General features: G+C 34.5%; 2 protein-coding genes across 2 annotated transcripts; one reads left to right on the top strand and one right to left on the bottom strand.

Annotated features, from left to right (window-relative positions):
* Nucleotides 1-648: 648 nt before the first annotated feature.
* On the bottom strand, nucleotides 649-4528 carry LOC18094212 (phosphoacetylglucosamine mutase). Its single transcript, XM_006368395.3, has 9 exons — nucleotides 4381-4528; nucleotides 4052-4314; nucleotides 3727-3846; nucleotides 3456-3598; nucleotides 3073-3321; nucleotides 2181-2599; nucleotides 1925-2100; nucleotides 1579-1675; nucleotides 649-964 (listed from the first exon to the last, which is right to left on the bottom strand). Exons 1-9 carry the CDS (start codon nucleotides 4439-4441, stop codon nucleotides 807-809), a joined length of 1686 nt encoding a protein of 561 aa, XP_006368457.2. The 5' UTR covers nucleotides 4442-4528; the 3' UTR covers nucleotides 649-806.
* An 8749-nt stretch (nucleotides 4529-13277) lies between these two features.
* LOC18094211 (uncharacterized) lies at nucleotides 13278-15903 on the top strand. The gene has a single exon (XM_006368394.3). It carries the CDS (start codon nucleotides 13507-13509, stop codon nucleotides 15694-15696), a length of 2190 nt encoding a protein of 729 aa, XP_006368456.1. The 5' UTR covers nucleotides 13278-13506; the 3' UTR covers nucleotides 15697-15903.
* The last annotated feature ends 1848 nt before the right edge of the window (nucleotides 15904-17751 follow it).

Here is a 17751-nt window from a genome sequence, read left to right as displayed (position 1 = left end):
TTGTGAGGGTTGAGTTATGCTCTCATCCTAGAATCTGGCATGGGTGCTGGTTTAAGTGAAAACTTGCAGTCAAGTACTTTACCAAAATTCACTTGGATAGTTTGTCTTGTACTCCGACAATTAAAAGCCACCATATCACTGAGACCTGCCATTTACCAGCCCCTCCTGTCTTACAAAATATTGCTCGAGACTCGAGAGTGATAAAAGCCAGTTGAGTGCTACGCACGTGCCTGACAGTCTGCATATTTCCATCATCTTGAAATTTTTCGAGGAATTTTACTTACGAAATGTGATGTGGAAAGCATGCTCGAGGATCCCTGGACGTTCAGCGTGCCTAAATTTATAGGGAGCTCCAGCATGGGAAAATTTATCGGCCAATCCATGGTGCGTCCTCAGGATAAACTGTAAACAGCTGCAGTGTTGGTTTCAAGATTGAAGTTCATGAAGCTGCCATGTTGTTAATTATTCTGGGAGTTTTAGGAAGCATTAAGTTTAAGGTTGTCCTTGCCAAGGCCTTGTAGCCAAATGGTCCAAGACGGTTAGGCCCAAGGGGTTGCGAGTTTGACCCTCTCTCCCAATCAAAAAGGAAAAAAAAAACCGCTGTTCTTCCCTGCCTTGATAAAAAAAATTTGAGAATAACCAGAGATATTCAGTCAAGTGAAAATGCTACAATTTTTCCATTCCACAATTATAGATGTGATAAACAATATGAACTCTGTAATTAAAGTTGGTGAAATGAGAATCCTAAGAGTGACAATGTCATCATTTTGGTTAAAGAAAAGAGTTGAAGAGCAGAGACCATCTGCCTATCCGGAGTTGCCAAATCCGAGGAACTGGTCCGCAAGTTTTGCTACGGAGTTGGCAAGGCTGTCTGCTGCTTCTTGGATTGATGCCTCTGCATATATACGTATGACATCCTCTGTTCCAGATGGCCGTATGAATGATCGCCCTCGAGGGTATTTTGCTGAACAAAAATTATTGAAGTAGACATAGTTAGCCATATGAAGGGAAAAACAATTTGTAGCTTGAGAAATCCTCATCTGCGCGTGCAAATGCACATGCACATGCCCATCCCATCCATTGCCACACCGAGTATTTGTATACTATTTACATGCTTAACGTTAATTAACTAGAAGTTGCATTTTTTTTTTGTCAACATAGGACCTTGCAGTCTGCAGTCTGCAGTCAAGGGGTTAGCGTTGGTGGTCAGTAGTTAGTGGGACAAGAGAGTCGTGTTACCACGACAGATTGAATTGGCCACCACTACAGATATGAGGAGCTACAGTGGCCTCTTCTTGTAATGGAGCATTTTTTAAGCTCAAATTCTTCAGAAGAAAGATTTGAAGCTCTGACCTCTTGCAAATGCAAGGAACTCACTACTACTAAGCCAAAGGCCTATTGATAACTGGGATTTTCATGCTTCTATGTTATTATTTTTTTGTCTTGTAATCAAAGCTGAGCAAACAATTGGATGGTGTTGACCAATAGTGAAACTCAGAGTATGCGAGAAAATCACACATGCAAATCTAAAGGCATAGTGTGCAGTTCCATAAAATCAGGTTTCAAAAATGCTATTACCAACTTCTACGTTGATGGCTTCTTGAATGAGAGGGGGTCTCACAACCACAGTTTCAGCATTTGCCGTAACAACAGCAGTTCTGTCCACAACTTTAACCTGTCAATAATCCAAAGCAGCACAAGAGTTAATTTCTGAATTTGAAAGAGAAAAACATATGTTGTGTAATGGTTACAAATGGAAGCTAGTAATTTTCTTAGCCTATTTGACAAGATGCTTCCATTAGAGTTTCAAAATTGCAGAAAGGTGCATGATGGGGGACAAGTGGTGTCACAGACTAAAACATGTGGTGAGAAACCTAAACTCAAAAAATGGGCTTCTTCATGATAAGTAATCAAGAAAGTAAACCTTAAGCTGCCTGCTTGGTAGGTCATGGTAAAGCTCACTCCAGTTGTGTATGGACCATCCCTTGTATTGTAAAATGGCTTCTACCAACAGCAAACCACTTAAAGCATCCCCAACAGCTTGGTTGATCAAGTTACTAACTGCCAATAGTCGCAAAGCAGCCTTTTGCTGTTCTGAACCTGAAGGAACCAAATGCTTCATGATATTTACTGACATTCAAGACTATCAATAGAAGACCATATCAGAATTCAGAAATAACCTTTAGATTTGGAAGAGAGCTCATTATTTCTGGCATCTAACCAAGATAAGAAGCCCTCTGAGAACAGGATGGTGCCATGGCCATTGGCCTCAAAATAGATCCCAATATCATACTCAGCAGCTTTCTCATGCAAGTATTTCACTCCCGTAGGAGTAAACACAACTTCTAAGCCCAACTGTTTGAGATAATCTGTGGATGCTCCATTTGCATAAGCTGTTTGTACAACCCCAAGACGAGCTTCATAATTTTCATCTACATGATCACCCCCTTCCATTTTAAGAATACTTAGTTGCTCCTTGATGAACAAAGCAAACAAAGATAGTATCTTGTCCCCGTCAACAAGATCGATATTGCTGGCATTATTTGATTGCACAGAAAAATAAACAAGCCGATCAGCATCTCCATCCAAACTTGCACACCTGAAAAACTAGAAATGCCCATGCAATTAGCTTCCCCTGCTACAAGTTAGAATCAAACGAGACCTAGGATATATCAATTTCAGCAAACATAATACACATCTGATTTGACATAGATTGATACCCCAAGAGGCAAGAATAAATCTGCTGCTAATAATATAGTTACAAGCATCAGTTATACATTCAAAAGAGAAGCATAAAAAAGTATCATTCATTCTGATTTAACCATTCAAATGCCAACAAATCCATGCAGCTTAAACCCATTAACAGAAAGCCATAATATCTTGCTATGAATCTACGGTAACAAACATGGAAATCATTGCCAAATTATATTGAACTTAACTCCATATTAAACAGACTACTACGAAATGCACATGCAGGTAACTAGTGCAACTTCAGTAAAATTAAGGCTTTTGCTGCAAGGTTGACTACCAAGAAAGAATAAAACTACTGCAAGATATGAGGAGATGGCTGACCTAATCCCAACATCTTTCAAATAGAATCCTTGTGGAACAACTTTTTCTTTCTGCACATAATCAGCACCAACTCCTTCATTAAGTACACCTCCTTCTTTTCCAGAATTACGAACCTCAATAACCATGCTGTTCAACATCTTCTTTAACACTTCAAGTTTTTCTCCACCCACACCATTAGCCCCATCCACAACTAACTTGTCATCTGTCTTGTTCATTTTGATTTGATTTGGAGTCAGATCAACCAAGCACCTATAAATCACATAAAACACCTAATAAATCACAAAAAGAACTTAAGTGGAGACAATTTTTTGTATTTGGAATCGCATAAGTTTGAAAGCAATCACTTTATTGGTAATACGAAACACACTGTGTCTGAAACAAACCTGAATGAGCTTGAAAGCTGTTCAAAGTAATCAAGTTCAGTCGCTTTCATGCCCTTGTTTCTAGCACGAACCATCCAATGTAATTGGGGAGTAGTTAAAATTCCCATATCAGTGGCAGTAGCTCCAACGATTGAATAGACACCCTTCATTTAAACATAAAGAACAAGCAAGAAAAAAATGATTTCTTATAGATATGAATAAAGAATAGGTCTAAGATTATACATTTTCTCTTTCATACTGGGGATTCATGGAAATTGGAGGCAGGGGATACCTGTTTAGCAGCTTCAAGGAGTGATTCACCACTAGGCCTCGTGTCTCTTCCCAACAATATCTCCGCAGACCGCGCTCCATCAAACCGGATGTTCTCCTTCTTCACAAATTCATCTATTAACTATTTAACAAGAAAAGAAAAACCGACATACCATAAGTCCAATATTTTCTCCAATTTAAGCAATCTAACAAAACCTATACCTCTGCTCTGAATGCTAAACAACTAATTGGGTCTTCACCAATCAACCAAAATTGAAACTTAAGCACAGAAAATCCATGAAAGAAAGACAAAGAAAAAAGAAGAGATAGAATTATCCGATACTGACCTGAACGAGATGTTGTGGAGTGGGGGAATTGGAAATGGCATCAGCGAAGGGCTCCCATTCCTGAGTGAGCATGCCACCACTGGGGTCAGCGATTTTGACACCATTGTCATTGACTTTATTATGAGAAGCGGTGATCATTAACCCGGTCAGTGCTTGGGTTTTCAAAGATCGAAGAGCTGCCAATATCCCAACCCTGAATACTGTTGATTCCAGGATTGATGCATCTGCTCTGAACCCTGCTGTACCATACGATAACTTCACTCCTGAAAAAAAAAAAAGAAATTTGATGAAAAGATGCAGTTAACAATGGAGAAAGTGAAGATGGGTACCTTGAGGAAGTGGGTACTGAGTCGAGGAGTTGAGGATTAGTGATTTTTGATTGTCGTTCATGCTGGATCTGTTGTTCAATCTTCACACACACAGAGAGGGAGAGAAGGATGGTGTGTACGAGTCTGTTATTCGTTTTCTTCGAGTCATTGCACTTCGATTTCTTTCTTTAAGCCCCTTTTTTTTTTAAATTTAAATTTATTTTTTAAATTATTTTTTTATATTTTTAAATTATTTTAATAGGTTGATATTAAAAATAATTTTTTTAAAATAAATTATTTTGATACATTTTCTAGTAAAAAAATTTAAAAAAACAATTATTATCATATTATCAAACAAGTTTTTTATGTTAAATTACTAGTCATGTGCTTCCACGTCATCATCACGAGCCAATTTTTTTCCTGTAAAGTAATATTTAGTGTGGCAAATGCATTTAAAAAGAATCAAATTATAAAATTGATTGAGTTAAATAAATTAATTTTATTTTAATTAAATAGTAAAAAAATACACAAAGATATAAAATGGAAGAAATTTTTTAAAAATAAGATCACGAGAAATTGGAAAAAAAATCTTTTCACAAAAAAAATAAACAATATAACTCAATTATTAAATATAGGAGCATGAAATGGGGTAAAAAAAAGACCTAAAAAAACTTAGCCTTATTAACTCTAGTTAATATTCACTAATCAGGGCCACGCCAACTCGAGTTATCCCGCAAAACCCGCGACTCAGATCATAAGATCACGAAAACTTGGGAAAAAATATTTTCACAAAAAAAATAAACAATATAACTCAATTATTAACTCATTAAATATAGGAGTATGAAATGGGGTAAAAAAAAAAGACCTAAAAAAATTGGCCCTTGTCAACTCTAGTTAATATGAAAAACTTGTAATACCAGTAATCACTAATCAGGGCCACACCAACTCGGGTTATCCCACAAAACCTGCGACTCAGATAATGAGATTAGAATAACCCGATATAAAAAAGAATAAAAAAATCACAAAATCTATTTTTAAAAAAACATCAACTCATGTTAAATTTTTAAACTCGTGACCCGGATCATTAGACCCAAAGCACCCTATATGAAACAAATTGTGAAACTCAATTCTCATTCAATCAAATATTAAAAGATAAAATTAAAAAATAATTTCAATTATACAAAATAATTCAAAACTAAAAATAGCAATTAAAAAACTTAGAATCAAAGTTGTAATAGAAAATAAATTTTATATTTTATTGAAGGTTGAAATTAAAAATAAAAATCAATTTGGCAAAAGGATTAAAAAAATCAAAAGAATAAGGATCAAAATTGACATACAAAATAAATTTTATATTTGATTGAAGAGTAAAATGGAAAAGACAACATAAATTTAGAAAATGATCTAAAAAAATCAAAAGAATAAAGATTAAATCGGTAAAAACAATATACCATTAATTTGAATTGAAAAAATTAAAAACAAATAAGACTTTTACAAAAAGAATAAGAAAAAAATCAAAAATCAAAAGAATAATGATCAAATTGAAAAACATAATATATGACAAATTGGGATTAAATGATGAAATTCAAAACAAATAAAATATTTACAAAAAGACCAAAAACAAAAATTAAAAATCAAAAGAATATGAACTGAATTTGAAATACCAACAACAAAGATGATCAAGCTATCATTTTAGAGGGAGGAGAGAGAAAAGAAATAAAAAAAAGCCTTACAAACAACAAACCGATCACTCAACTTCAACAAGAACTGCCTAAAAAGAAAGAAGATGCGGCGACACTTACAATGATACAGTGAAATGATAGTTTTGGGTGTTGGAAACGTCATACGCACCGCTGGAAAGGTGTGGATGCCTCCCATACACTAGTGATTGCTACACATGCATTATATAAGTTTTATTTTTATTTTTTTCCTCTCTTTATGAAAAGATTCTGCTCTAAGCTGACATGATAATAACAAAAAAAATATACTTTTGTGAAAAGATGAAAAAGCTCTTTGAGATCAATTTTAGATTTTGGTTTCCTACATTTTGGTTGGTTTTGTGTGCCTTTTATTCTTTTTATTTTATTTTTCATGTCTATTCAAATACTAAATTTTCCCTGGTCTGACATGATAGTTATGAAAAAACCATTGTGAAAGTACCAAATTATCCCTGGTCTGACATGATAGTTATGAAAAAAGTACCAAATTGCACTTGATGCTAGTTTTTTTTTTTTTTCTTTTAAGGGTATTTTAATTATTTCACCATGCTTTTAAAATGCAAAAAGACTTATTTTCCCCTAATTAATTTGATAATGACTAATGGACCTTGTGAGAAGATATTAATAGCTCTGATGACTAGTTTAAAATTTTTTGGTGTGAAATACAAAATTACCATTATACTATTCCAATGAACAATGTTTTTTTAGTATGGGTGAACAATATTTTTCCAAGTCTTTTTAGCTTTTGTTAATGTTTTGGCTCTTATAGTTTCAAAAATGTTTTAGTTAGATATTGGATCATTGGTTTGTGTTAAGTCGTGAGTCAAATCAATTTTTATAATGTAAAAAAAATGTTCATGCATTACTAATATTTTTTTCTAGCAAAGGAAATTAAACAATATAAGGGTTGATCTGATTAAGTTGATGGGTCCAAAGATAACCTGCATTAGGGGTGTTCACGGTTCGGTTCGGTTCGGTTTAGACTAAAAAAACCAACCGAACCGAATTTCATTATTTTGGAGAAATATTAATCGAACCGGACCGGAAACCGGTTCAAACCGAGCCAGTCCGGTTCGGTTAAATCCGGTTTTTTTGGGGAAAAACCGGGAAACCTAATCCCTTTATTAAATCCGGTTTTTTTTTTTAAACCAAAATCCCTTCATTTATGGGTTTTTTTTTTCGGTTTTTTTAAAATTGGCTTAGCCTTACAGTAAATTGAGTTTTAAAATTTATAGAAACCTGAATTAAAATTGGCTTAGCCATCTGCAAGCCTTTCTTCTCCTGGTCACTCCGAACTTTTCTTCTCCTTTCAGGTTAAGGCATATGCAGACAACTTCAAATTCAAGGGGCATCCCAATACTGATGACAAATAAATTTATTTTTCATGTCTTGTTTATAAGCCTGAAGTTGTTCAAATGGTTTACAGGCAGTGAGCTATGCTGAGAAAATCATATATCCAAGGAATGTAAACCATTTAATTCTTCACACGAATTTAGACATGAATTCAATCTGACAGATACAATGCAATAAATTAATTTCAATATGCATGCAATGCAATAAATCAATTTCAATATGCAAGATGCATGATAAAATTTGAACACCTCAAATTAAAAGTTTGTTCGCACTAGAAAAGTTAACATTAACAACCGAATACATTAGCAACCAGCAATAAATTATCATAAACATCCAGCATAGTTTGAAAAAAAAAACACAGCAACACCAGCATCCAAAAATTCCAGCAACAGCAGCATGGGCATCCAAAAATTCCAGTAAGGATAATGCTATATAAAAAACACTAGCAAATTAGCAACATATTAGAGTTCAACTATTGAAAGAATTAAATTAAGTATGCAAAATGTTAAGGGGAATTAACAAGGTAAAGTAAATTAATTACCCAGAACAATTATATTCCAAAATTGCACCAAGCCACCAATACTGCTTATAAACAATCAGTTGAGATTTTTAAACTTTCACCAAATTCTACAAAAACATAAATTAAAAAGTTAGATTAAACATATGTAAATAAATGATATTATAAAATAATTACATTTAAATTTGTAAAAGAAATTACCTGACTCAATCATCTCAAAATTTTCAATATAATCCATGTAGTTGCTAATGGACTAGGCAAAAAACAGATTGAGAATCAAGCAGAAATATTGAGAATAGAGTTTAGACAGTGAGAACATTCAGGAATATCTTACTATTTTCTCAAAGGTATCAACGAAGGATAACAGAAAGAACACATCAAAGAGGGGTTCTCTTCCACATTTAAGACTTTCAAGAACAATACAGTAACATCCCCTAATCATCAAGAGGTTTCACAGTAACTAATCTGGACACCTAGCACAAAATGTTAACTGGTGGACGAATCATAGATATGCATCATACAAATGTCCTCTCATTGCTTTCAGGTTAGGCCTATGTTTTACTTAAATTCTATTTTGTCAAAAATAATTCATTTGCAAGTCAGTTGATAAATTTTATGCCTTCCAATTGAATTTCTACATTAGCTGAGCATGCATCCATTACACAACAGAAATGGTGTTCACCCCATCATGCAATCATTCTCTGAATTGATTAGGACAAACTAATCAATAACCGTAACAGTAGGAAAAAGGATTCTGGCAAAAAAATTGTTTCCTTACCTTGACAGGGCAAGCCAAAGGCAACAACAACGTAGGTCCTGAAAGTTGAGATGGACCACAAACAATGGCGAAACCTGGGGAAGATAAAAATAAAGCAGAAAATCAAGAGGAGTGAAAAAGGTCCAAGCCTTCCGAAGCCAATGGCAAGAAACGTCAAAGAAGCATCAAAGTTTGAAACAAAAAGTTGAACTTACAAGCACACGAAAATAAACTTTACCTTGTCGCCTTTTCTCTAATAGAGGAGTCCTCTCTTTCTGCTGCAAGTGAAGAGAGAAGCCAAGGGGCAAGAGCAAGACGCATGGAGGATGAAAATTAAAGGGGCAAGAGTCAAGATGTAGGGGCAGAGGGCAAAAGCAAGACAGATGCAGAAGGGAGAAGAGGGAGGATGAAAATTGAAGGGCGGCGGCTTCAGAATGTCAATTAGGGTTAGGCAGCTTAGTGGTTTACTCTTTATTTATACTACCGGTTCGGTTCACCGGTTTAAGTGGTCAAACCGGAACCGAACCGAACCGGCAAGATTTTATGGTTTTAAAAATCGGTTTTCTTTCTCGGTTCGGTTTTCTCGGTTAATTTTTTATCGGTTCTCTCGGTTTTTTCGGTTAATCGGTTTTTTTGAACACCCCTAACCTGCATGACTAGTAAAAATATAGTTTGATTTAAAAAAAAAACTCAAGACAACATCTTTTTTTTAAAAAAATTGAGACGGAAACATATTGAATCGACTTGAGTTAACTTGCCAAATATACAACCCTAATCATTAGACCATAATAACCCCAACATAAAGTAAATCAAAATTAATTATGAAAATTAATTTTCAATCAATCCAATGTTAGAGAATGAAATTAAAAAAAATTAAAAAATAACATAAAAATGACCTTAGTCAATCTAGATCAACATGTTATCCTTGCAACCCGGGTCATAAGATCAAAATAACACTATAAAAATAATATCAAAACAAACAATAAAACTCAATTAATAATCAATCGAATGTTGAATGATGAAATTGAAAAAAAAATCAATTAAAAAAAGACACATAAAACAACTCAAATCAACCATAGTTAATTCATCAAACTCATAAGAACAATGATAGTTCTAGAATGGTGATGCAATGGTCTATGGTTGTGGTGATTTTTTATTTTAGTTTTCTTAGTAACATTTATAAGGGTAAATTGGATATTAAATCAATTATAATGGTAAACTTAGAATATTTTAGAACTATTTTATTGATTGAGTTCATGAGTTTTTGACTCAGTATACAAGATATTATCAACTATATTAACAATAACATATGAGGAAGTTGATAAAAGGTGAAAGAGGGTTATTTTTTTAACCAGGCGATTGGGTTTGAGTGTATATACAGAAAAAAAAAAAATTTCTCAACAAGGGAGATCTAAGTTGATGTTGAGAGTGGATAATACGATCAAGATTACACCAAAAAATCCATTGCTAATTCTAATTGGGTCAATTATAAGATTAAAGGCAAAATGAGCTCAAATATGCATTTAATGAGTTTATTCAGAATATTTAGGTCACGGTGAATTTCAAAAAGGCAATATTACCAGGTGAAGATCAAACCTTTGTCAATTTAATTTATAAACAATAGAGGCCTAATTCATCACTTCATATGCTTATTTAAATTCAGAATCATAAGCTTTTCTTGGGGGAGGCTTGTGGCATTATTAAAGAAATTTAATTGAAGTAGTTTTCTTGTTTGATTGGAATACCAAGTAGTGATGACATGTCTAATTAACTAAGAATTCTTTTCAAGCAAGGATTTTATTCTACATCTAATTTTCCTAGTGTATCATGGGCAGCATTAGGGTTTTAATTTAGAGTTATTGTTTTTATTTTATTTTAAGTTTTTAAGTTTTATTTAAGGAACTTTGATCTTTATTTTATTACAGGTTGATGGTAGTCCATTACATTGACTATGGTTTTTTTAAGTATAAATAGCATTATAAAAACATTAGTTTTTTGAAGTTATCAAATACATTCTTGCCGCAATTTTTTGTGTGTGTGTGTGTTGTAAGAGATTTCTCTTGCTTTGGTTATCAAAAAACTTATTTTGACTTATCGAATAATTAACCAACTTTGTGGCATCTTTCACACTTCTCGTTCGTGATTTTTTATGATCGTTTGGTGGAAATTTGTTTACTTATAATTTTAATGTCTCGATACAAGTTATCATTGAATAATCAAATTCAATTCCAAACATAATCTTAGCTTTCTTAAAAAGTCTCACTTCATTATCACTTTTTTTATCTTTATATTTACATGTTCACATCAGGTTTAGAAGTTTTAGACCTTTTAAAGCTATGATCTATCATTTTTAACTTGGAATTAAAAGATGTGTTAGCAAGTTGATTATTTCATGGAAATTGTTGTTCACTGATGATTAATCATGTGATCAATAAACGAATAGAAAACTATGATCTATCATTTTTAACTTGGAATTAAACACTTTCTAAAAGCTCTTGTTTAGATAAAACATATAAGAGTAATGTAAACAGGGTATCAATTCAAGCCCTCTCTTGTATTGAACCCTCTCACTAATTAATGTCATTGAGCATAATATTGGCCATTGATATGAAGTTTGCAAATACAGTAGAGTCAACGGAGAAAGTTATAGAGGGATATCTCTGAAATAACTCGAGATGAAATGAAACCATTGCAGTATATTGAGTACAATTTGTGGAGGATTAGTTAATGGGGTGTGCATATAGCAGCTACTTCGGCTGGTTCTCTCTTTACTTTTCTTTTTTCCTTTGTTTTTTTCCCCTTGCCATTTACTTGGGCTGCATAGGATTCTTTTTAGCCTTCGTGGAGGTTTCCAAGTCTTTGCTGCTGAAAATTCGAAGTCTTTGTTCTGCACTTTTCCTAAGGCCTGAGAGAGACATTCATACACAAGTAGGGTGGTGGGAAATTTCCAAGTCTTGTGCACAAGTCTTTATTCTCCATTTTCGTAGACTCAAAGACTCTTGCAAGTTGAGATGAGGTTTACAGTTCTGGCTGGTTCTTAAAAGCGAGAAGACTTTGATGGATGACTGCTACCTTTAGCCCGGTATATATCCGCTGATTCATTCCACAGATGTTCAGGCCACCCTTACCATATTCAAACTCCAAGAAATATAGGATCATGGCCAATAAACATTCAACAATTTTTTTTAATCGGTGATTTTGTTGGAAATATAAGCAGTATTTCGTAATGGGTTAAAAATTTTAAACCTTTCCGGCGGAATTATTAGTGATGGAAATTTTGTCGCCAATTCTATCGGCTTTGCCATCAACAATATTTAGTTTTCTCTGACGAAATAGGTGATGGAACATGTCATTGGTAATTTATTTATTGATAGAATGACCATGAAAACTGGTCATTATATTTTATTGTTTTGATTATAGTTTTTAGATCCGGTCATAAAAAAAAATCAAAATGATATCGTTTTAGTTAAAAAAAAATCAGCGGGTTGCAACCAGGTTTTTGACCGGGTCTTGCCAGGTCAACCCACCGGGTTTTTTCTTTCCCTATTTTTTCTTCAGCCCGGCCCGGTTCCAGTCCCGGTTCCCGGGTCGACCTGCCATGCCGGGTTTCAAAACTATGGTTTTGGTGTCAATATTTCATTGGAATTACTAATTACCGATGAAAATGTCGATGGATAGTAAATCTCCGACAAAACTTTTTTCGATGACGTGTTTTTATTGATAAATCTGTTAGTAATATAAATGATTAACAGAATTGTGTTTATTCGCTGATGTAATATTACATATGCATTTTTTAATTGTCTAATGGTGAATCATGCTTAGAGGGGAGAAAAAAATCGAAAAACCGATTAAACCGAGAAAACCGGAAAAAAATAACCAAAAAAACCGATTAAAATTTTGAAAAAACCGACCACTATGGTTCGGTTTCGGTTTTATAAGCCTGAAACCAAAAAAATCGAACCGAACTCAAACCGAAAAAAACCAGAAAAAAACCGAGTCAAACCGATTTGAACCGGTTTTTGTCCTAAAAAACCGAACCGAACCGAAACCGGTCGGTTTGAACCGGTTTCGGTTTTGTTTTAAAAATAATTTCAATTTGGTTATTTTTTTTATAAAAACCGAATCGAACCGAAAATGATCACCCCTAACCATGCTAATACAATTTGGAAGAATGAAAATGAAATTATAAAAGTTTACTGTATCTTTTTTTTTAGCATATTTAGTAATGTTTAGCCACTTTACTGGACTTCATTATACATGACTTAGCAGCCAGTTTGCAAATAAATTATACGCCAAAGAAACCACTGAACATAATCAATTTTCATCTACTTTCACTGTTTTCTCTGATTAGCTGTGGGATACTGAGTTTCAGATCAATCCCATTTCATTGCCTACAAAAGACAACAAGAAATGCTCTGTCACGCAGTCGGTTGTCTTACAGTTCAATAATACATGACCTTTTTATTTCATTCATTCGCACCAATAACAAGAGAATGCGCTTATCTTTTTCTCTTTGTGATATTATTTATTGCAAGTTGATCCCTACTTGCATTATAAAAGCTCCCATTTGCAGAATATTTTGTTTCTTTTTTGCTGACTCATGACTAGAATTCACAAAGAGAGGGTTCCCCATCACATGGAACCTTCACTAAATATGGCGTTTTTTGGACTACCTAACTGTGCTTGGATAAAGAATGACCAAGACTTGACTTAGCTATGTTAGATGCTAAAACAGTACAACATGCTGATTCTTGTTAAAATCACCAAGACAGAGGGGGAGGAGGGAGCAAAGTTAAATTAACATGCCAGATCCCATACCAGATAGGGTCAAGAGGCTATGGGATCATTGGAATATCAGATCTGCTATTCTTGCTAGCCTCTCATTGCAGGCCTTTCTCATACTGTTTGCCTCCCAGAGGAAACGCACTGCCCATAAATTAGTTATTTTCTTGATCTGGTCGGGTTACTTACTGGCAGATACAGTGGCAAACTTTGCCATAGGACACATCTCCACCAGCCAAGGCACCAGCGACCGTAAGCATAGAGACAACAATGATCTCTTGGCGTTTTGGGCTCCATTTCTTTTGGTTCACCTTGGTGGCCCAGACACCATCACTGCTTTTGCTCTTGAGGATAACGAACTCTGGCTTAGGCACATGCTCACATTCGCCACGCAGGGCTTCGCTACCCTTTATGTCTTCTTCCTGACACTTACCAGTAATAAGGTATGGATCCCGACAGTCCTCCTTTTTCTTGCTGGTGTCATCAAATACTTCGAGCGGACATATTCTTTATACAGTGCGAGCCTGGATCAATTTCGTGACTCTATGCTCGAAGATCCAGACCCGGGACCCAACTACGCCAAGCTCATGGAGGAATATGATTCGAAGATTGAGGCCAAGATCCCAACAGAAATAATAATAATTGAGGAGCCTGATAAACAAATGCCGACTACAGCTCGCGATACACAAATTAAGAAACTGAAAGATGATCTTGAGGTTGTGCAAAGAGCTTATTACTACTTCAACATTTTCAAAGGACTGATTGTTGATCTCATCTTCAGCTTCAAGGATCGGAATGAGAGCCGCAAGTTCTTCCACAGCATTGATGCAGAAGATGCTTTGAAAGTACTAGAGGTAGAGCTCAATTTCATCTACGAAGTTCTCTTTACAAAGGCTGTTGTTGTGCACTCCGTAATTGGATATGTTTTCCGCCTTTTGTCCTTCATTTTGGTTTTGGTTGCCCTTGCATTATTTCGTTTCATTGTCAAGAACAAGAAGGACACATTTCACCCGCTTGATGTTAAATTTACGTACGTGTTGTTGTTGGGTTCCGTTTCGCTTGATACAATAGCCTTCGTCAGGGCCATTTTCTCTGACTGGACAGTGGCTGATCTCAATAAACCTGGGAAACATCCCGATTCTTGTTGGAAATCTTGTGTGGCATTTTTCTCTGCATGGAAAGTGCCCCTTTTCAATGTCAAACGTGCCATCTTTAAACTCATTGGTCTTCGCAGCTGGTCTGAGTCTGTCAAAGGCTATAATTTGGTAAGATACTGTGTCAACAGACCTAAAGGCCGGATAGGCATTTTCATGGACAAAGTTCTTGATTTTGTGGGTCTCAAAGATTTCTTTGATGGGATATTTCGAGTGTCCAACAAGCGATTCACTAGTGAACTTTGGGAAGTTATATTTGATGAGCTGCAAAAGAAGTCCGATTCTGCAGATGATCCAGAAGATGCCAAGACAATATGTTCAGCAAGGGGTAATTTGGCTCTCCAGGACAATGATTGGGACAAAAATCTCAAGGAGAAATTAATGCCTTACGTTGTCAATGTTACTTATGATGAGAGTCTTCTTCTGTGGCACATCACAACTGAGCTCCTGTACAACAAGGACGGCAATGCTGATCAGAGATCTGATGATAAAAGTTTCTGCAAGCTCCTTTTAGAATGCATGTGCAACTCCTATGATGATACAGATCAGAAATACGATGAAAAAGAACTCAGTATGCTCCTTTCAGATTATATGATGTATCTTCTCATTATGCAGCCAGCCATGATGGCAGCTGTGGCTGGTATTGGTAAAATAAGATTTCGAGATACCTGTGCTGAAGCTGAAAGGTTCTTTAAGAGAAGGGATTTAGGATCCAATAAAGAATGGGGAGCGTGTGATAGCATTCTTGGTGTGAATACAGAGGTAAAGCCTGTCGACGTGAAAGGAGATAGAAGCAAGTCAGTGTTGTTTGATGCATGTAGGCTGGCCAAGCTTCTAGAGCGGGAGGAGAAGAGATGGGAGCTACTGAGCAAAGTGTGGGTGGAATTATTGTCATATGCTGCAGGTCACTGCAGAGCAACTGCCCATGCCCAGCAAGTAAGTAAAGGTGGAGAGCTTATTACTTTTGTTTGGCTATTGATGGCTCATTTTGGCCTAGCGGACCAGTTCCAGATCAACAAGGGCCACGCAAGAGCAAAATTGATAGTTGGCAAGTAAATGTTGATAAATTGTTGTAGCTAATAATTTCTCGGGGCTTGTCAGCTTAGATAACTGTGTTTTGTCTCTCCTTCGACTCTCCTTTTTACTTTGCATTTAGCAAGATCTGAAGCTAGAAATTGACCTGATCCATCCATGCTGACTTGAGGTAGCATTTATTGATCCAAATCTAAAAATGAAGAATCTAGTCCACCTTCACTACTGTCAGTTAATTTCTATTTAACAAAGGCTTTTCAAGATTTTACAAGGCACATGGTTATCTAACTGCGAGCCTGCTTGCTTGTTCATCAACTTAATTTTTATATCAGTTTGTGCCTTGTGCAATAAGCGTTCTGGGAAATCATAATTTCCCTTTCTGCTAAAGAACCAAGGCTGATTGTTTTAGGTATATTGAGTAATTGTTCTGGTCGAACTGTCACTGCTTGCTCTAATCAATTGTATATTGTACTTCAATAACAGATTGTTCTCTAGTTCTTGTCAGTAGAGAAGCTAACAGAGTAGCTGATTAGGTTGCCAGACAAACTTAAAATCAAATTTATTAATGGCCGGTGATTCACCGCGCTAAGATGTATCTATACTCCGTTACGTAGTAGCATTTACAGCATGTTTGTTGATATTGTGGTAGTAGTTATTTTTAAAGTGTTTTTTTAATTAGAAATATATTAAAATAATATTTTTTATTTTTTAAAATTTAATTTTGATATCATTGCATTAAAACGATCTAGAATCACAAAAAAAATATTTTTTTTAAGTATTTTTATAATGCAAAAACAAACAAGATCTTACTATATTAACGGTATGCTACTACACTGCAAGCCAACCTAGTTTTTCTTCAATGATGCTAAGGTGATGTAAGTATTTCTAAAAAAAAATTTGAAACTTGGGTTATTGATGTGGTTGGGTTTAATAAATTCAGTCAATTTAATAATATAAATAAAAAATACAATGAAAATAAATAAACTTACAAGAAAATTGAAAATGATAGACTTTTTTACTAAAATAAGGTAATCCCGACAAAAACAAATCGAATAAAACTATAATGTTTAACCACCAAGCAACTCAATATTAAAGGACGAGATGATCATGATTATTTTAAAATTAGTGAAAATACAAAAGAAAAAAAAATAATGGAGTCCAATCTAAAATCAATTAAATGTTGAATGATGAAACCGAAAAAAAAAATATTAGCTTAAAAAACAAAAAAAAAACAAGCAAGACCAGGTGAATCTTCTAAACCTAGATTAATCCCCCAAACTTCCAATCCATTAAATCCTAGACTTGAAATTAACCAAAAAGTTTAATTCCCAACCAGTTTAATACTAAATGATGAAACCGAAAAAAATATCAAATTAATTTGTCAAGGTTAAGAAAGAAATAGCAATCAAAATAATGAGTATTAAATCTAATAAGAAAAAAACTATAGGAGGATGAAATCGTAAAAACAAAATTAATTTTAAAAACTATCCCAGACAAAATAACTAGCAATAAAAAAAATAAAGATAAAATATAACACATGAAAAAACAAAAGGAGGATGAAATTAAAAAAAATTAATTTGATAAATCATTTCATATAAAACAAATAAAAATTAAAAGAATATGGATGAAATTTGAAAGAGAAAACAATTGAAGGGATGTCATGAAATTTTTTGAAGGATGAGGCGCAAAATTTGATATGGAAAGAGAAGGAGAAAAAGTGGTCACCGGCCCAAAACCCGAGACCTACTAACCATACATGTTGCTGCATAATAGAAGGGTCTTCAAGATGATTAAAATGTTGTCATGAAACCCAGTGTATGGTCACCGAACGGCCTCTCATGCACCGCTAAAAGGGCATGGGGTTGTCCACACGTAGACACATGCTGACAATTGTTTTTTTACTAATTTGATATTTGTTAAATTATGAAGCAGCTCTAAGTGAAATTCAATATTATAAAAAAAAAAAAAAACATAATAAAAAGATGAAAAGCCTTCTCACACCAAACAGTTTTTTTATTCCGAGGAAAAATGTATTTTTATTGTACTAAAACCATGAAAAAGCCAAAAAAAGAAGCCCCT

Source organism: Populus trichocarpa, chromosome 1, assembly GCF_000002775.5.
Source record: "Populus trichocarpa isolate Nisqually-1 chromosome 1, P.trichocarpa_v4.1, whole genome shotgun sequence".
Classification (NCBI taxonomy): Eukaryota; Viridiplantae; Streptophyta; class Magnoliopsida; order Malpighiales; family Salicaceae; genus Populus; species Populus trichocarpa.
The sequence above is the reverse complement of the archived record's forward strand: the minus strand, read 5'-3'. Positions and strand labels throughout refer to the sequence as shown.

What these genes read in the sequence shown, in the direction of transcription:
- LOC18094212 (XM_006368395.3), bottom strand. Translation starts at nt 4,441, where the DNA reads ATGAACGACAATCAAAAATCACTAATCCTCAACTCCTCGACTCAGTAC. An exon ending in CTCCACAACATCTCGTTCAG is followed by an intron (nt 3,847 to 4,051) that starts GTCAGTATCGGA and finishes CTTGTTAAATAG; the next exon opens with TTAATAGATGAATTTGTGAA. An exon ending in GCTCTCTTCCAAATCTAAAG is followed by an intron (nt 2,101 to 2,180) that starts GTTATTTCTGAA and finishes TGGTTCCTTCAG; the next exon opens with GTTCAGAACAGCAAAAGGCT.
- LOC18094211 (XM_006368394.3), top strand. Translation starts at nt 13,507, where the DNA reads ATGCCAGATCCCATACCAGATAGGGTCAAGAGGCTATGGGATCATTGG.